Source organism: Leuciscus leuciscus (assembly GCF_965113295.1).
Source record: "Leuciscus leuciscus genome assembly, chromosome: 23".
Lineage (NCBI taxonomy): Eukaryota > Metazoa > Chordata > Actinopteri > Cypriniformes > Leuciscidae > Leuciscus > Leuciscus leuciscus.
In genome coordinates, this window is record NC_138747.1 from 16,049,141 (window position 1) to 16,069,528 (window position 20,388).

The 20,388-nt window shown below is 37.4% G+C and overlaps 2 protein-coding genes across 3 annotated transcripts; one reads left to right on the forward strand and one right to left on the reverse strand.

Annotated features, from left to right (window-relative positions):
- The first annotated feature begins 839 nt into the window (after positions 1 to 839).
- Positions 840 to 11,788, forward strand: qrich1 (glutamine-rich 1). Of its 2 annotated transcripts, none has more exons than XM_082156245.1 (12): positions 840 to 1,017; positions 2,237 to 2,513; positions 2,603 to 2,683; positions 4,173 to 4,298; positions 4,378 to 5,097; positions 5,263 to 5,422; positions 9,521 to 9,675; positions 9,779 to 9,893; positions 9,974 to 10,082; positions 10,159 to 10,310; positions 10,753 to 10,843; positions 10,926 to 11,788. In XM_082156245.1, the coding sequence occupies exons 2-12, from the start codon at positions 2,265 to 2,267 to the stop codon at positions 11,113 to 11,115; spliced, it is 2,148 nt and encodes a 715-aa protein (XP_082012371.1). In that variant the 5' UTR covers positions 840 to 1,017; positions 2,237 to 2,264; the 3' UTR covers positions 11,116 to 11,788. The 2 variants fall into 2 exon arrangements, with proteins under 2 accessions (XP_082012371.1, XP_082012372.1); XM_082156246.1 differs by lacking the exon at positions 840 to 1,017 and adding an exon at positions 1,035 to 1,578.
- A 248-nt stretch (positions 11,789 to 12,036) lies between these two features.
- Positions 12,037 to 19,140, reverse strand: rpusd4 (RNA pseudouridine synthase D4). Its single transcript, XM_082156292.1, has 7 exons — positions 18,819 to 19,140; positions 18,557 to 18,722; positions 18,089 to 18,293; positions 17,781 to 17,874; positions 15,184 to 15,334; positions 14,909 to 15,006; positions 12,037 to 13,630 (listed from the first exon to the last, which is right to left on the reverse strand). The coding sequence occupies exons 1-7, from the start codon at positions 18,981 to 18,983 to the stop codon at positions 13,433 to 13,435; spliced, it is 1,077 nt and encodes a 358-aa protein (XP_082012418.1). The 5' UTR covers positions 18,984 to 19,140; the 3' UTR covers positions 12,037 to 13,432.
- Positions 19,141 to 20,388: the final 1,248 nt, after the last annotated feature.

The following is a 20,388-nucleotide window of genomic DNA, read 5'->3' on the forward strand; positions in this document are numbered from 1 at the left end:
CATATAATTATTATTCATTATAATTATCAGTCGCTACCTGGTTGAGCTTTGGTTCTTCTAAGAGTGTTCTAACTATGGGGTGTTTTGGCCCGCCATAGCATGATAATAAAGCGATCAACAGTGAATCTATGAAATATCCTTACCTACGCCCACTGTTGACGCAATAATCATTATAAAAAACAATTTAGAAAATGTGAAATTAACTGAGAACCCAGTAGATTAATTGAAAAATCTGTTAATCAAGTATTGAATTATGATGCTGCTGAAAAATAGATCAGAGTCTGAAATTTGATAGGCTAATCTAAAGATAACCATAAATACACAAATTAAAAATATAATACTTAGTTTAGCTCATAAATAAGTTCTGTATACTCAACATATTAATATTAGGTTACTCTACTACTAACAATAACAACAACAGCCACAATTTTATATTAGTTTATATTAGTCATTGTTAGAAAAATGCATTTATCAATCACTTTTTTACTTTAGAATTTCTATATAATTTTTTTTTATTTTTTTATTTTTTACAAAATATTGTATTTTTAAGTTGTCTACATATTAATGGTTTTATTATTATTATTATGGTTTTTGATTATCAAATTGTTAATTCTGTTTTTCTATATAGGCTAAGTGTTTCTCAGTTGATTATTGAGCAGAATACATGGGTTCTCGATCAATGTACTCCCTGATTTTATTCTTTTTAACACTACAAATTTGGATTTATTTTATTACTTATAAAGCAAATTGCATATAAATTAAATTTTCGCGATCTGGCATGATCTGGCAACACTGTGCTCCGCGTTCATGGCATTGTGAATGTGCGTGCGGCAGCAGTGGAGCCGGAAGGGGGAGCTGCGATTCCGTCCCCGCCTTCACGTTACAGGACAGCCCGGGGTCTTGCGCTGTCACAGCAGGCCTACTTCCGTCAGCTCTATCGCAAACATCATTATTAAAAAATAACATTTACAGCCTTCCAAGCCGTCCAAGCAGCGCGTTTGTGTATTTTTCAATACGGTAGGACATATTTGCAGTCGGCCGCAGCGGGTTTTAACCGTTTCATTTATGTGTGTAGCAGAATAAGCACACGTCACGACATAAATCGCACTTAAATAAAGACAAATGTGTTTGAGTGCAAAAATTACGAGATATAGCAAAGCAAACGGACTTTACATGTGCACGGTCAGATTTAGATGAGCTTTAGTGGGGTTTTTGTTTTTTGAACGGCGTGTTTTGGCGGAAATTGCTTTGGCTTTTATTTAAGGTAGCATGGGATGATTAGCACGCGAGCTCACGCTAGCCATTCAACTGCGCGCGCATTACCGCATTTACCCTGGGAATAACGGCTAATATCACATAGCAGCATATCATAAATATATTTGATGCCGTAATCCAAGTCCTTGCAAATTTTTTATAGTTTCGAAATTTCATTTGACAAACGGTAGCGAATTAGCATTGATGCTAGCATATTTTCTAGGCAAAAGCACTGAGTGGTCCAGTATGCGATTGACCATAAACAGAGCTAGTTTACAGTCACATATAATCTTAATCATTGCTCATGTCTTCTGATTCAAAAAGGTAATATTTGATTGTTCGGAATTTTCTTTGTGATTTGAGAACAACCTCAATGCAACTAATTTATTTTGCTTGAGGGGGTCCAAAGTCCAGCAAGGTTATATGCTATTTCCATCTGCATGCTTAATACACAGAGCTCTTCATCACTACTAAATCACATGAAACACATTTGATGAAACTTCAGTTTATACAGTTCTATCTAAACTGCACAAGGATGCATGCAGATTTCAGGTTAGATTGGCTGCTGGTGCTTAAATCAGAATTAAATTAGATCTACATCATGTGGAGAGATTGTTCTGAATACTTCATATGCCAATGTATATCTAGCAGTGATACAAAATATCTTATTACTGTTTTTCAGGTTCACTTCAAATGCTTAATATTATTTACCTGTATTGATTCTTTCTTTTTTTTAAAGCTTATAATCTTTTTTCATGTTTATGTAGGTTGGTTTTGATCTGTGACTAAATGAGAGTTCATTAATAATCTATGTAAACATAAATGCCAAAATTCATGAATAAATAGGTCTGTATTATCCCAAAGAATAATAATGCTTTTAATTTAAAGTGTTTCGAAGATCATGGGAAACATACATTTGTTTTTGTTTTGTAAATTTTTACTGGTCGTGTGTTATCATTTAATCCCCTTCCTTGTGTTCCAGGCTCCTGTGCAGGGTGGATTGACCTGTCATGAATGAGCCCATTGAAGGCGGTGCGATCTCGTTCGACGAGTATGTGCGGCAAAAGGCACGCACTATACCTCAGCACCGCATGAAAGAGTTTCTGGAGTCGCTGGCCTCCAAAGGCCCAGAGGTACTGCAGGAGTTCAGTCAGCAGACCACCGGCACCACCACCACTATGGTGTACCAGCAGGGTGCCAACTGCATCTACACGGACAGCACAGAGGTGGCAGGGTCATTGTTGGAGCTGGCATGTCCGGTATGAATGGAATCACTTTTCATTGTTGTTTTAATTGTGATTTTAGAAGTTAAAACTAGTAGTCACATTTCTGTTTTATCTTTGCGCAGGTACAGGTGACGTCTACACAGATCTCCCCCCAGCTGGCTGCTGCTGTACATCAGGCATCTGAACAGCAGATCCAAGTACAGGTATGACTCTGTCATTCTGTTTTCAGTTTTTTTGCAATTATACAACGATTACCAGGCAAACTGTGGTTGTTCGACAAACTTCCCTATTGTGACGTTACGTATATCCGAGTGAAACAGCTCCTTGAACAAGAACAAATGTAGGGTGGGACTTGATTATGTCCATTGAGAATTGATTGGATCATTGTGGTTTGCTATTACTGTGATCTCATGTAAGTGACAGGTTGTTCCACCCTCCCGCCAGAAAACACATCAAAAGAGAAGAGAAAAGAAGTCACTGCAAGAGGAAGTGGAAGTTATTTTGAAAAAAAAAAATCACGAGGGAACAGGGATTTGATGGGGAAAAAACAACAACAATGTGCATGGTTAAAGCATTTATAGTAAATACTGCAATATTACATAAAAAAAAGAGACAGTTCACCTAAAAATGAAAATTCTCTCATTTACTTACCATCATGTCGTTCCAAACCAGTATGACTTTTCTTGTTAGGAACACAAAATAAGATGTTTTGAAGAATGCTGGTTACCAAACAGTTTTGGTGAGAGTTGACATTGAATGTTTGAATGAAAGAACACAGACATTTCTTAAAATATCTTCTGTTGTGTTTCACAGAAGAAAGTCATACAGGTTTAAAACAATGAGTAAATGCTGACTGGATTTTCACTTTTGGATGAACTATGAAGAAGTGCATTTTGCAAGTTTCCTCCAGGGCATTTTTTCCCCTCTGAGTGTAATTTTTATTTATTTATTTTGTTACAGTGTAGATCATGAGTTTCAGGCATGACGGACGGTGCTCCCAATCATGCTGATTATCCTTCCTTTGTTGATAGAATGTCTGCTTTGTGTAATTTAGAAATTTGAATGTATTTTTTTTACCACAGAAAAAATCATTAACTGATTTGTATCAGATTTTTCTGTCCTGGGACTATAACATTTTAATTGTCCTTATAGTTGCTTTGGAGCTGCTTGCATTTTAAGGGTAATGTTATAATTTGTGGACATCTCAAGTGCAGTGTGAACTTAGCATCTTTTACAGAATGATGTTGGCCTTGTATTGTTTTAGAAGTAAAGAAATAACATTTAAAGGGGTCATGAATTGAGAAGTCAGATTTTGTACTATGAAAATATCTTACTAATATCAAACTTCCTTGTTAGTCCAAAAACAGCTTTTATTGAAATCAAGCTCCCAAAATGACTCGTTTTGGAAAATGTATTGTCTCAGAATATTTACTTTATATTCCAAAAAAAAAAAAAAAAAAAATCAGTTTTAAACATTGATAAGAATTTTTTTTTGAACACTAAATCATTTTTTGTTCATTAAAAATATATTTTTTTCTTTTACAAAAAATATAAATACACACCAACGTGCACATTTTTCCGAAAAACAATGACATACACTGCAAACCACCTTACTCCAGGCCAGCAGGCCATCCTTCTTGTTGTTCCGTGTTGTTCCCTGCTGTAAATGCCTCTCCATCTCCCCATTGGCAGGTGCAGATCCAGGGTGAGCAGGGTCAGGTGCTTCAGGTGGCATCTCCCACCCATCAGCAGCTACAAGGAATTACCACAACACAGCTGGTACAACAGGGAGAACTTACAGAGGAACAACACCAACAGGTATTGCAGTCCAAAACATTATCACCTTCTACAGTTTATGCATTTTAGATTCATATTGTAACGTGGGTATGTTTCTCAGATCCAGGCCCAGCTGGTGGCAGCGGTTGCCGGAGGCCAGCAGATTCAGATTCAGACTGTGGAGGCTCTGTCCCCCCCTCAGCAGCAGGGCTCCCCCAGGGAGGTAGAGAGACGACCTGGAGCCTCACCTGCTGTCCTCCAGCCTGCGAAGAAACGCAAGGTGGACGTTCCGACAGTTGTGTCCTACTCGCTTCCTCAAGGGCAGCAGCTGGCTACTGTACTGGCCATCCCACAGGGCCAACAGCAGGGCTACTTGTCACTTCGACCAGATCTGCTGACCGTTGATAGCACTCATCTCTACAGTGCCACCGGTACCATCACAGGCCCAGCCGGTGAGACCTGGACCATACCTGTGTACTCGAGCCCACAGCAGCAAGGCGTGGCCCACATTGCCATACCTCAGGAGGCCTACAGCACCGTGCAGGTACAGGCCTCGCATACTGATAAAGACAAAGACAAGATGATAATTGGTGCGTCTCAGGGTGGCGGAGCAGTGGCCGTTCCAGTGTCCACTGGTTCGGGATTGACCACTCAGGAGGAAGTTGTACATTCGCTGTTCCCAGCACAGTTTATGAATGGAAACATTCACATCCCTGTAGCAGTGCAGACTGTAGGGGGCGCTTACTCTGGGACAACGCAGGCCCTTCATATATGGGATCCGCAGCAACAGCATCAGCACATACAAGATGGGGAGGCTCAGGAACAACAGCTCCACCTACAGGTGAACACATTCTAGGAGGAATCCTGCATGCTTAAGTATTCATAGCTCCCAGGCCGTCTCAAGTAATTTTGCAGGTTTTGGTGATGTGCATTTAACCATAGTGAAAAATGCGCATAACTTCTTTGACAAAGTAATGTCTCAATGATGATGTTCTATGTTTATCAGGCGCAGACAGAGGCGGAGCCACAAGTGGAACCTCCTCCTGAGCTGATCCTTCCCAACACGCTGAAGCCTGAGGAAGGACTGGAGGTGTGGAGGCTTTGGGTTCAGCGCAAAAATGCTGAGCTGGACAAGAATGAACAAAATAAGCTGGCACCTATTGGACGTGAGTTTATGTTTCTGTCTCGTGTGCGATTTCTCTCTTTATATACCACCGCTCAATCTAGGGTTATCACTATACTAATGGCGCTTTTCCACTGCATGGTACGGCTCGGTTCGGCTCGGTACGGTTCGACTCGGCACGGAACGGTTCGGCTCGCTTCGCTTTTCCACTGCGTGGTACGACTCGGCTCGGTACGGCACGGTTCGGTTCGCTTTAGCTCGGTTGCTTTTCCACTGCAGTTAGTACCGCTTCAAAGTGGGTGTGACTGATCGTTATAGTTGCCGTCTCTACTGCCATGACATCATCATATTAAATGCGAATTTTTCATTCCGGGTTTCCCCATCCGCTCCTCGGCAACCAACAAGAGGAACGTCTGCACCTCGTCCACTGACCACGATTCAGCCATTTCTTTTTTTAAGTTTATACTCTTTTTTTTTTTTAAGCAAATACTTTTAAAACAGGCGCTACAGCGTTGGCTGTTGTCTACTGGCTATTTAAATCTAGCGGGTTTAGTGTCTCGTGTTGTAAATACAATGACGCTGGTAGTGATGATTCTGTCTGACCAATCAGTGATCTGCAGTGTTTTCACGTCACATTTTAGTATCGGTACGGTACGCTTGGAACCTCAACAGAGGTGGTACCATTTAAAGCGAGCCGTACCGTACCGTACCATGCAGTGGAAATGCGTCATAAGTGAGCCGTACTGAACCGAGCCGTACCGTACCATGCAGTGGAAAAGCGCCAAAGCGTGCCGTACCGAACCGAACCGTACCGTACCATGCAGTGGAAAAGCGCCATAACATTTCAGTAGTTGATAGCAATACGAGTGAAATTTCATGATAAAATAAAGCAATAGCAATTTCTCAATAATGTGTACACATGCACCTGGAAGTATTCAAAAGCAGCTACCAATCTGCACTATTTATTTATTTATTTATTTTAGAAATTAATTAATTTGTTTGTTTGTCAGTTTTAGTATAGTGAATGCACTGACATGACTTTCCCGCCAGAACATGCCCCTTCAGGTGGACTGAGTGGCAAAAGAGCCATGACTGGATTTAATAGGGGAAACCGCGAAAACGCTAGTAAAACAAACAATTATCAGTTTAAATTAAAAGTTGGACTCGTTATAGTGTTCCTTACAACTTACCAAAGATCCAGTGATCCATGGATATTGACATGCAGCCAGGAATCATGTTTCCTGACTTTTATATGTGCCTGATTTTGACACTGGGGAAATACATAAAGCAAATTTGTCTGTAAACGCTTTATATAAATACATTATAGGTAGGTCTAAATCTGGGTGATCATTTGTTCGGGCTGCACAATTAATCGCAATGAAACCACGCGCGATTTGGCAAAGGCTGCGATTTATTTTATGCACAGCTTGTCAGTGCAGAACGGCTGATCGGTAGTAAATGCTGCTCCATCTGAACGCCAGAGGGCGCTCTCACGCAGACACACCAAATATGCCCCGTGCACACATCCCTATCGGGCATCATGGCTGTAGCTGAATAAACAGAAGATTGAAACGTTTTGATTGATTAATTAAACATGACTAATAAACACACAACTGCCTTATTCTGTGTAAGAAGCCACATTATCTCACAGAAGGATGCTGAACCGTCGTTATGAAGTGAGTTTGGAGTAAAAGCATGTTATTAAATGTTGTCTTTTGTTGGACAAGAGGTTCATAAATGCTTCTCATGTTTGGAAAGATGTTTGACGTGTGTTGCTTTTTAAAATGCACATAGATGGAGCAGCGTTTACAGAGCCATACATCAATATGCGTATTAAAAAAATAATCGCTGCCTTTGCAATTTCAAAATCGCGATAAGCTAAATCAGTTTTAGTGCGATTACATGGAAATTGCGATTAATCATGCAGCCCTAACTTGTATCAATGTTATATTTATCTCCCCGGCTTTAAAACGTATATAGTTTTTGTCAGTGTTTATTTAAATATTAAAATGTTAAATATTAAATTATACGAAGTTGTCCATACAATATATAACAATACGATATTAAGGGTATGATTTTACCCCTAAATTCAGAATGTTGACTCAAAATGATAACTGCAAATGCGTTTCGCTGCCTGGAGTACAGTTGTTTCTGTGAATTGCAGCAATACGTTTGCTTCTCTTTTCTGTAGCTTTCAGTAGTCTGTAAAAATATGCCTTAGATTTATTGTCAAATCTATTTGTAGTCAATCATAAAGCTCTTTCCTGTTTTAGATGTCTTTTTGCCACTCAGTGGGCGTAACCGCAGTCACTCCGGCCGACGGTGACATCATGTGCATATACCCTCTATTAGTAGTTCTTTCTTATTGATGTGTTTTAATTCTGTATGGTCACTAGAGTGTTTACTAGGGCTGTCAAAATTGCTCAAAAATGACGTTCGAATATTCCCTCTAAAAAACACACGAATATTCGAACATCTGGTTGCGCACTTTGTCAATGCGCATTACGCATCCTGCATTACGTCAATAACAGGACAAATTAATACAAAGAGACATACATAACTACTTGTATAAGTAATTAATTTAAGTTTAAACATATTTGACAATGTATTACCAACACAAAACCAAGTAAATAAACTAATGGCCAAGACCGCAGACCTCACTCTCGCTCACTCGCAGGCACTCTCTCTCTCTCTCTCTCGCGCCCTCGCGCTCACGCTCTCTCTGCGCATAACGGTTTAAATGAACAACAACAATAAGCACATGTTGAGTGCTGATCAAGAGTTTTGTGCAAGCAATTTAAGGTCGCGACTCTTGTCCCAAATATAGCAGGCTTCATTCAGTGATAGAAACAAATGTATTAACATTAATTGAAGTTTTACAGTATAGAACCGACATTGAACGCTCCGAGCGAGCTGTGCTGTGGTAAACATGGAACTTTTCTGTTTAACGTTAAATAAAATGAGGCACACAATTCCGAGAAATGTGGCAACAAAGAACTTTTACCCTGAGGTTAAAAAAATAAATAAAGTGCTATTAAAAAAGAAAAAGGCTACTTACATTATTGGTGCTTGTATTAAAAAAAGGAAAAACTGACTGCAATTTATTCCATTGTCTTTTAGTGCACTGTCAACTTTCAGCAGTGACGCTGTGCTAGACAGTGCGACTCGTGTGACCTGTCCCTCAGGCAGCGCGCGCGCCCACTCGCAGAGCAGACAGCCGCGCCTCTGCTTCCGCGGCCGTGTTTTTCCATATTCGAAATTCACATTCGAATATTAATTTTCACGTTCGAATTTCTGTTTTTTAAAACTATTCGAATATATATTCGAATTTAGAATATTCGTTGACAGCCCTAGTGTTTACGCATCCGTTTAAAATGTTACAACAAGTTTACTTTTTTTATACTTTTCAAGATATTTAAGATATTGAATAGTGACTATAAAACATATACTATACATTTAAAAAAAACATTTATAGAATGTTTTATAGTCACTATTCAATATCTTAAATATCTTGAAAAGTATAGAAAAAGTAAACTTGCTGTAAACTAAAAAATGTTGTCTGCTGTTTTCATGTATAAACATGAATAGTGTTATTCATGAATTTAATCCAGCTAAGAACTGTAACTAGAAAACATGAAGAGAAATGAATTGCTTTTATTCTGCAAAGATGCAATAAATTGACCAAAGGTGACAGTAAAAACATTTTATAATGTTACAAAAGATTTCAAATGAATGCTGTTATTTTTCTTTTGTTCTTTCTAGTCATCAAAGTTTCCTGAAAAAAAAGTGACAAAATATTAAGCAGCACAATTTACAACATTGATAATAAAAATCAAACATTGTTTGAGTGCCAAATTAATAAATAACTTTTTTTATTTTAATGTATTTTAAAATCTAATTTTAAATTGTAATATTTCACAAGATAAGAAACTTTTCAACAACTAAAAAAAAAAAATCTTACTGACCCCAAACTTTTGAACAGTAGTGCATATAAAATATTTTTTTGTTGTTGCAAAATTGCTTTACATTTTTTTCACATCTATTCAAGTCTTAAATTTCATTCCCTTAAACATGTCCATGGCCAAAACTGAACTATTTTTGTCAAGCCTCTAGTGATGTTTATTAATATCTGTCTCTGCAGGTCGACAGCCACTGCGCTTCCAGGACGATCTTGTCTCAAGTTCAGTGGGCGAGTTGAACTTGGCTCTGTCTCTGATGACCCAAGAGTCTCGTGGGCTGGAGGGGGAGCCGTTTGAGCCTGATTCACTATACTATGTATTTTTATGTATACAGAAAGTATGTCGTATATCTCCTTATGTAATGCCTTCTTTTTGTTTCTACTGATTCCTTTGGATCTTTAGTTTTAATAAGCTGATTTCCTTTTCTTGTTTATGTTTAGTACATGTTTGAGAACGGTAGGGTAGACGACATCTTCTCTGATCAGTACTACAGCCGGTTTTGTCAGTGTTTACACAAAATTCTCGAGGAGTGGAGGCCCAGTGTTCACCCTCTTGGTAAGAAGTATGTGTGTGATTTGAAATCATCTGCTTTGGAGTCTTGTGGAGTGTATGTTAATTTTCGTTGTATTTGCCAGGCTATATTATCCCAAGTCATGTGACAGAGGAGATGCTATGGGAGTGTAAGCAGCTGGGAGCTCATTCTCCATCCACTCTCCTTACTACACTGATGTACTTCAACACCAAGTGTGTCTCCTTCCATTTTCAATTCTTTAAGCATGGTGGCAGTGAGTGTTCAGGGCTAAAAGTTGTCTCTGCACAGGTACTTCCACTTGACCACAGTTGAGCAGCATTTGAAAGTGGCCTTCTCCAAAGTGCTCAGACACACCAAGAAGAACCCCACCAACCCTAAAGACAAGAGCACCAGCATCCGCTACCTGAAAGGAGTCGGGCCCCATCATGTTGGACAGAAAGGTTAGCCATTATATTAGGCTGGATGTTGTCACATGTTACAAGATAAATATTTTAAACTTTCAAATTTTTATTTTTTTTGAAAATGATTGTTGAAAGAAGTCTCAAGGCTGCATTTATTTGAATTGAAATATTACGGTTTAAAATAATTGTTTTCTATTTTAATGTTAAATTGTAATTTATTACTTTTTCAGTGTCACATTATCCTTCAGAAATCAGATATCACTGATGCCTTTGACAAGATGATATAATCTCGTTATAATAATCTATCGTTAGAAATAATCGTTAGATATAATCTAAGCCTATAATATAATTTAAAATATTGGTTAGAAATACTTTTGTTTGTATGATGGGTAATAGGAAGTCTGGATAGGAAGTCATTAAGTCTTAAATTCATTGGTCAAAAGCTGTGGAAAGTTATAAATCGTATCTTTTTTTGTTCTAGTGACAGATGACATGTACGCAGAACAGGCTGAGGACCCAGAGAACCCGCTGCGTTGTCCTATCAAGCTCTATGACTTTTATCTCTTCAAATGGTGAGCCACTGATTAGATCAAAGACGTATAATATAACTTTCCTTTTCTGCCTCTCCCTGATTTTTCTGTTGTCTGTCATCAGCCCTCAGACTGCCAAGGGTCGTAATGACACGTATTACCTGACACCAGAGCCGGTTGTGGCACCAAACAGCCCTATATGGTACTCCACTCAGCCAATCACGAGCGAGCAACTGGAACACATGCTAACACGCATCATGATGGTGCGGGAAATCCAGGAGATAATCTCCATTGCGCAGGCCAATGTACACTGAGAGAAGATGAGGGCAAACGAAAGAAATCAAGATGGAATGAGAGAAACCAGCTTTCTCCAGCTCTCCATCCTGCCATCATCCTCTCCTTTCTCAAAGAGACTGAATCAAGTTTCCTCTGCAGCCTCTCCTTATATTCATTCATGATTAAAAGGAAAGGGAGAGGTTCAAGAGGGGTTTCAATGAACTGGACATACGTACGGGCCTTTTTTTTTGTTTTAGATACAGGAACCTATTTCTGTTTGTTCGCCTAATGACCATTGAAACGTATTTGCCCAGATCCCTTGATGTGTGCATTTTCTCTTTCTGCCATGTATGTTACGCTCCATACCTCTTCCCACTATCCTCTCTGTTTATTTTCTGAACTGTAAGGATCTGGTGGCTAGACTGAAGTCATTTTTGGCAGTGGTCTGGAATATACCATGTGATTGTCAGGAATTTACATTTAAAAACATGGCCTCATCAATCTGTAACACAACCCCCGCTCACCCTCAGGAGCTTGCAGTAGCAGAGTTCACGTACCTGAGGAGTGTATTATACATGAAGACTTTTTGGTTCTGTTTTTATTTTTTTTATATATATACATGCATCTATGGTAACCTGATATGTATTGATATTATAGTGGTGCTGGAGAATTGAAGCCTGTCTTTTCAAACATGCTTTTTTGTACAGTGAATTACCTGTATGTGTCGTCTTTGACCCATTCGGTCACACAAACACACATTCATGATACAGAAGCAGAACACATTTCTACACTAGTTCACAAAACTATAATATATTTTTTAAACAGTGGTTCTCAACCAGCGGGCTTCAGTTAAACTTCAGTTAAAATAATTTTGATACATTTTATGAATATACATTTGTCTATTTATGCCACGCTCTAAAACATTTTATCGTGTAGAAATTGAGCTTTTTTTTTAAATAATTCTTATCCTTAATCTTCTTGTGGAGAATGGGAGTCAAAAAGGTTGAGAAGCAATGTTTTAAATGCTACATATAAATTCATGCATCTTATCAATACAATGAACATTATGAAAATTGGATAGTCAAAATTAGTTTAAGATTACATTTAACAGTATTTTTGTCAGCATGAGATGACAGTGAAGGTGATATAAATAAGTTTACAATATTGACTAATACGGAGTAATTAATCTAATATTGGCAGATGAGATAGACCTCTAGTTTGTGAAGTCATTATTTACTCAAGTCTTACAGGTTGGTAAAGATGTAATTTTTCTCCATAAAACATTTTCAATGAATAATACCTAGAATATCAAAATCGACTGCTGGCGGTAGATCCTTTTCCTATTTACCACCAAAACTTTGGAACAGTCTTCCTAACATTGTCCGGGAAGCAGACACACTCTGTCAGTTCAAAGCTAGACTTAAAACACATCTCTTTGACCTAGCATACACATAACACATTATAGACTTCTATAATTCAATGTTAGGCTGCATAGATTAGGTCAGCCGGAACCGGGAACACTTCCCATAAATCCTGATGTACTCGTTACATCATAAGAAGAATGGCGTCTATGCTAATATTAGTCTCTGTTTATCCTGAGGTTTACAGCAGTCCGCCGGATCCAGGCCGTATCCAGATCTGATGAAGGACCTGCGCCTGGACACGACGACAACGCAGTCCTGAAGTGTCAACTAGTCTCTCCCCTGTGAAGGCCTCCCTCCCCTTTACCTCTCTACAGATAAAGCGTTGTCGGGATAATTCCGGTTCGCGTGGCTACGCGGAAGCAATAAAAATTCTGTATTATAAATTTTAAGGCCAGACAAATAGTTTGTTGAGGGTTGGTTTGTATGGAAGGACCACACGCCTGCGCACACATATTCAAACGCGCATACCTATAGCCTGACCTCGTAATACACATGTGCACGCCATCAGCGTTCTCACAGGTTCGTGTTTTTAAAGTTGGCGCAGAGAGAACTTAAGAGTTTTCTGTTAAAATGGTGTCGTGTTAGCGGCCCCTAAGTTAATAACTAATGATCGTTGCAATGGAAGTGAATCAATCAAAACTAACTTTAGCTGGACAATAATTTTATTCTAGAGCTGCTATAAATCAAAACAATCTCTGTTACTTTAATTTCCTATTATCACTGTAAAGATGCTTTGGAACAGTCTACATTGTTAAAAGCTCTATATAAATTAAAATGACTTGACTTGACTTGAATGATCTTTTATTACAAAGTCTGAAACCAAAACCTTCAGAACATACAACAACAAAATATCCGGTATGTACATGACCTTTACTACAAAGTCAAATCCAATGCAACTTTTCAAAAGTAGTTAATAGCTGTGTGATTCACTTCATTCTTTTCCTGGAAGTGGGATCTGTAGTCTCTTCAAGGCATTGGTGAAGTATTTAGGAAGGGGGCAGGACACTGTAATTTCGCCGTGACCTTTGACCCGTGGCAGAACGATCCTTCGGGAGTGCAGGTGAAGAGGGAGATATCGCGTTTTACTCTGGACCAGGCCCAGCCGTCGCAGTATGCCCTCTGGCAGCTTCTGTAATCCGAAACATGAGACCCACATGTGGTCAGTCTTCAAATGTAACAATGAGTCATGTCTCAAGAAAACACAACACCACCTCTTGATTATTCATTATTAACACAACACTTACTATGTTCATAATACTCTTGTAAAAGCTGGCCCACAATTTGACTAGTGGGTTACTGTGGTTGTGTGCCAACACGCTTGGATTAAGCAATTATTTATTAAAATATGTGGTTTAAATGCTTTTTGATCTAGAAAAACAATACCGGTCAAAAGTTTGGGGTCAGTAAAATTTTTTTGTAAGGGATAGTTCACTTAAAATGTATATTCTGTCATCATTTACTCACCCTCAAGTTGTTCTAAACCTGTATGAGTTTCTTTGTTCTGTTTAACATAAAAGAAAATCTTTTGAAGAATATGGGTAAGCAAACAGTTGCAATACACCATTGACTACCATACTATGAAAAAAATAATATGGAAGTCAGTTGGAATCAGAGACATTTTGGTTATCGACATTCTTCAAAATATCTTTTGTGTTCAACTGAAGAAAGAAACTCGTACAGGTTGTGAACAACTTCAGGGTGAGTAAATGATGACAAAACGTTTATTTTTGGGTGAACTGTCCCTTTAAATTAATCAAAAAAGACAGTAAAGGCATTAATAAATAATGTTACAAAAGATTTCCATTTCAAACAAATGCTGTTCTTTCAAAAAATGTATTCATCAAAGAATCCTGAAAAAATGTACTGCGGTTTCCACAAAAATATTAGGCAGCACAACTTGTCAACATTGAAAATAATAAGAAATGTTTCTTGAGCTGCAAATCAGCATATCAGGATGATTTCTGAAAAATCATGTGACACTGAAGACTGGAGTAATGGGTGATGAAAATTCAGATTTGCAATGACAGGAAGAAATTACATTATACAAAAATATAATAATAATAAAAATAATATTATTATTATTATTATTATTATTAATATATATATATATATATATATATATATATATATATATATATATATAAATAATAATAATAATATTATTTTTATTATTTTTATATATATATATATAAATATAAACTTATTTAAAATGTAATAATATTCCACAATACAAGTTATTACTGTTTTATGATCAAATAAATGCAGCCTTGGTGAGCATAAGAGACTTCTTTCAAAAACATTAAGAAATCTTACCGACCACAAACTTTTGAATGGTAGTGCAGATTTGATTATCATTCAAGGAACCAGTGCTACAACACTTGCTCTAACCTTGTTATATTTATCATACCTGGGGTGCTAGTTTGTTCCAGTGAGCATATTTATGGTCTCCGAGAATGGGGCAGGTCAAAGCAAGAGCCATGTGCACTCGAAGTTGGTTTTTTACACCTAAAACAAACATTATAAGAGGTTCTAGTCATCATATGTTCATTTAAACATATGGTAATTTCTAAATAAATAAAAAGGCAAACCTTGCTACATTTATAATAATTCGGGAGTATAAGGCACAATTAGGAATAACGTTCCGAGTCGGGTATGCTTTCACACGTCATGGTCAGTCAGTACCTGTGACAGGCTGCAGTTCCACCAAGCTGCAGCCACCGGTGCTGTCCAGAACCCGATACTGTGTGACTGCACTTTCTGCCTGCCGATGAGCTCTCACCCTGGTCACTCCATCTCCCTCCTCATTCACTTTGAACAATGGGCTCAGACCCATCTGAGCAGAATAAACATTATACTTCACATTAATTAAGATCCTATTCATAAAGTTGACAAGTCAACTATTTTCTAAACACAGCATGGTATGATTTAATTGTGAAGAATTTATGCATGTTTCTTTTTTTTTAACCTTATAATGTTTAATCAAAATGTCAGACTTTTCTCTGGTGTTGTATGTTGGACTTCTCTAATCATTTAGTCTACTTAAACCCCGTCTCTTTCTTACAATAGAGTGCAACAGTGAGCACTCATTAATTTTCTCCATAGAGAAATAGATTTTTAACAATAACTTAATTCACACCACATAGACAAACAAGTTGGCTGTTGGATTTCGATTTTTTTGTAAATAACTATCATGTTCACACTGCCCCAACAGACACTGACAAACGCGTTTGTTGCCGTTTGTCTGTGCAGTGTATTGGCCTTTAAACATTTAAAGACAGACCTACTGTGAGTTCAGAAGTTGTTAATCGATGGTATATGCTTTTGTTGTAGCTATCTGTATGCATTTTCAACGTATAAAAAAAAAAGTTTAACAATTTGTGGAGAAAAACTGCATTACCCATGATGCTGTACAGAATATTACACCAATCAGAGAGCTGAAACAAACAAACCCGCCAAAAGAGCTGTTTAGCTCCACCCACTCTCGTGAAGCGCTACTTATGATGTCGAGTCAATCTGCTCTCAAAATACTTGTTTTGATCATATTTTGCAATGAATTTAAAACATTATTTCTATAGATATAATCAATAGGGCTGGGCAAAAAAATCGATTTTTCGATTAATCGTTTTTTAAAATGTGGTCGATTCAAAATCGATTCTCAAACGCCAAGAATCGATTTTTTTCCATCTTTATGTATTAGTTTTCCTCCACTGTTCATAGGCTTGCAAACTCAATTTTATAGTTAATGCTGTGAGATTTTATGGTAGTTTTATCTAAATCATAAAATAACCTCAATTAGTGCTGCACGTTTAATCATATCGCAATCGCTATGACAAGCCTATACGCAATTAGGCTATATGACCAAAATGCTGCCAAAATGCTGTCGTGACTGTGACAGAAAAACTTGCGATGATATCGTGCGTGCGCACAAGACAGCACAGAATAGAATTATCTTTCGCGCTTGAACGAAGAACACACACAATCATGCCAAAATGTATTTTTGTCGAGTATCTTTATAACATAAGAGCAGTCTTTCTTATGACGAACGTGAAGAGTTGTGCCTCGTGAGAGAATGAGTCCGCGTGTGAGTTCCGCGTCTCTGTCAACAGCGGCTGGTCTTAAAGGGACAGTACACTGTAGCCACTAATTATCTCTGTCATTTAAGTTAATCAAAGAACAAAGAGAACAGAGAAAAACACTCACTGCTCTTGAATAAAGAACTTTTGTAACTTTGATTAGTCAATATATAATTTATAATTAATGCAACACAGACTGTTTGATAATTTTATTCAATTTCTGTATGGCCTAGCTGTTAGACAGGAAGGGCACATATTATATTATATGCAACGTTTTTATATGTGGGTTTATGTGAGGATTGTTAACCTGTTTGATCAAGACATGCGACTGTTCTGACTTGTCCAATTTTCAGCATCAATTTTTCATCTTGCATCAAAATCCTGTCTATTCATTGTATGCATTTGAAATATAGAGTTGGGTTCTGTTTTAATGTACCCAAGTGTACCTAAAATAAAAAGAGTTTAATATACAGGTTTGTAGCTCTTAATTTCTTTTTATTAATTAAACACTTGAAAACTTGTTCACTTTTTTTTCTTTTTCTTTTTTTAATAAATATAGGATTTGTATTTAATATTCATTGAGTGAGTCGAATCGAAATTAATTTAGAATCGAAATTGAAAAAATCGAATCGAAAATCGAATCGAGAATCGAAATCGAATCGAATTAGAGCTTGCGAATCGAAATCGAATCGAATTGTAACATCTGAATCGATACCCAGCCCTAATAATCAATAGTTTTAATTTCTCCGTTGTTTTCAATTTGATTGTTGTTTGCAATGCTTCATGGGATTGTAGTTCTTTCCCTACTGAAGTCTTCTACCTTTGTCTTTTTGTCTGGTTTTCAAAGACTTTTTTGCTTCATATAAAACTAAGCTTATAACACATTAACAAAGACATTTTTTAATGTCAATGAAAAAAATGAATGGCAAAAATACTTCCGGAACCAGCGCCGCTGAAGCACTCTATTGGCTGCAAGCTCACATTCAGATCTGCCTCCATCCAATCATCATCCAATGGATAGAACCAAGCCCCACCCTACATTTTATTATTTTTTCAATACTCTGTTTCACTCAGATGTGTCACAATACAGATTTTTTCTTAATCTTATATTACTTCTCGACTGTAATAAATCAAATTTCTCTTAAGCAGTCTTTAAAAACAGGTTAGAATATGATTTGTTTTTTAATGAATACAATGTTATATTACCTTAAAATGCGGCTGAGGTCCCATGACCTCCTTCTCTATAATGGGAATGTCAATCACTCCCTCGGATGGAACAGGCACACCTACAGTGACCGCCCTGAAAAAAATAATAGGTTTAAGTTTGTGTAGGTTATGCTGGAACATGGGAATCAATTGAAAATAAGGAAAAAAAATTTGCACTAGACAAGCACTTGAAGTTTATGAGATGCCACACTGCCTTACTATCAAATTAGCCTTTCTCAGAAAACCATTATTCGAAATTACATTCAATTAAGACATGCAACAACAAAAGGTTTTGAAGTTTAACTTACAAGAATGTCCATTCCACTTTGTGTGATCTGACGAGTGTTTGTACATGTTCTGCTGCTTCCTCTGTTTTAGCCAGGATCAAAACTCCAGTACATTCCTTTTCCAGACTGTGGCAAAAATGCAACTGTGACCCTGCCTGCATGCCATCAGTTATCTTGGCCAGCAAAGGCAGACACTCTGAAATGCTGTTTCTGATGCCATTTACATCTATAAGAATGGAGCAGGCAAATTAAGGATTATATTAGTAATATTAGTATGTCTTCAACACTGCTGATATGAAACAGGTTTTTTTATATTTGTATTTTTATATAGAAATAAATAGTGCATAATTGAAAATTATCTAGGGCCATAAAATCACATCAATATACCAAATATTACAGACTAATTATAAAAAGTGTTTTCAATAAATAATAATGAATCGAAATATAGTAGCCTACATTCACTTAAAAAAAAGAAAGAAAAATACTCACTATGCAAAGGCACACCATATGGTTTATTTATGGCGATTATGTTTTGGTCTTCATACAGCATGCTCCTGTAAAGAGCTTTTGCGAGCACACTAGGGTGAATAGACTGCAGTTGCTGAGAGAACTGTTTGAGTTCATTCACTCTGTTCTGTAGAGGTGACACCGGAACCTTTGGAGTGGAACGAAAAAAGACGGAACCTAAATGGTTGCACATAAACTCACATTAGTCTAAACAGACAATACATGCATAAACAACGAAGCCAACCTCATTTTTGTCATTTATCCCTTTTTCTTGTTCACTCCGGAGTCTGTTCGCGATATCTGCTGCTTTCAGTCCCGTTTTCCGGTTAGAAGCGAGGGTCTCGGTCTTTGAAGCTGTGGCGTACGCTCTCATGAGCATCGTATATGTCACCTCACGTGCGTGTCGCATTTTCACAGATTAGCCGTTCACAAGTAACTCTCTTTCTAAAAACCTGCGCCTCGAGATCTTACATAATTCATTGCTGTATATATCCGATTAAAAATGCGAGTATGACAGCTACAGCCGCGTAATCAAGTGGACACTAAACACATAAGTAAGAACAGATGAGCAAGAAGAAGCAATGCACAACAGTTCAAAATAAAAGTCACTATAGGCAGTGACGTTTCAAATGTTTTGATTCACTAAAATCTGCTTAGTAATTCGTTCCGGAATCTAATTACACTGGTTGATCCATTAAAAATAAGGGCCTCAAAAGAGTAATTCTGGATAAGATTTTGATTCATTAAAAAAAAAAATAGGTCGGTGGCGGTGCTATTTGCTATTTTCAATTCATGAATCTTGCCTCAGATCAATTTGTAATTGCATTAAATAAATACTTTAACCCTCTGCAAACGACAAATTATGCTTCTGATCCATTTGAGCAATTTCGTTTCACCAAAAAAAGAAAAGAAAAAAAAGTAGTGGATATATGACATTAGTACAGTTATAACATTAAAGTAATTGGGCAAAATAAATACTATTACATAAAAATACCAAACTAACAAAGCTATAGACTTATAGGCTATTTTATTCACAAAATGTTTTGATTCACAAAAATTGGATCTAGAGTCATTCGTTTCGAGAATCAGATTACACCGGTCCTGCTGTGTTTCTGATTCACCAAAAAGAACCACTCATAAGAGTCATAAAAACATGGAACTGGTTCTGAATGTGTTTTCAGCACTCTTTGTCAGTAAATACTTGCAAAATGTAACATAATATGAACAGTAACCTATAGGCTATTGTGTAGTTTGTCAATATGCGTGCTTTCTTAAAAAGGGCTGAGATGAAAAACAGGACGAATTCCTTCTAAATATTATTTAGCAGCGCATACGGACAAGTCTATAGTTAATTTTAAAATAAAAAGTGTGTGGTGTGTGAAGAAGAAAGAGAATCTATGTGTGCAGAGCATCTTTGGAGGGAGGGCTGCGCTGAATAATGAATAATGGCTGGGTTTGTGCTCACAGCTGAGTGAATTAAACATGAAGCCAACACTAGCAAACTCACAGGTATGTTCTCTCTCTTTCTGTCTTTAGACACATAAATATTATAAGATTTAAACCTATTTGTCTGTTAGATGTCCTGACAAAAGAAACCCCCCTGAAAAACTTTTTAAAAACACAATACTGCACTTTTTCCTTCAATCAAATCTCATAAACCTCATGTAAAATCTCAAAGATCGGTAGAGGCGGTTTACTATTTGAAATAGCTTTTGGGTAGCTGGTTAGGTCGTCTAAATGAACAGCCTGTCCTGCTGGTTGGGGGTCAGCAGCCGCCTGCACGGTATCTCATGTCAGCCCTGTGGAATTTGAGC

Excerpts from the sequence above, each read along its gene's own strand:
- qrich1 (XM_082156245.1), top strand. The coding sequence starts at position 2,265 with ATGAATGAGCCCATTGAAGGCGGTGCGATCTCGTTCGACGAGTATGTG. Across the intron at positions 5,098-5,262 it reads AACAACAGCTCCACCTACAG|GCGCAGACAGAGGCGGAGCC; the intron begins GTGAACACATTC and ends TATGTTTATCAG. Across the intron at positions 10,083-10,158 it reads CTGATGTACTTCAACACCAA|GTACTTCCACTTGACCACAG; the intron begins GTGTGTCTCCTT and ends GTCTCTGCACAG.
- rpusd4 (XM_082156292.1), bottom strand. The coding sequence starts at position 18,983 with ATGCGACACGCACGTGAGGTGACATATACGATGCTCATGAGAGCGTAC. Across the intron at positions 18,723-18,818 it reads GGATAAATGACAAAAATGAG|GTTCCGGTGTCACCTCTACA; the intron begins GTTGGCTTCGTT and ends TCCACTCCAAAG. Across the intron at positions 15,007-15,183 it reads GGAACTGCAGCCTGTCACAG|GTGTAAAAAACCAACTTCGA; the intron begins GTACTGACTGAC and ends TGTTTGTTTTAG.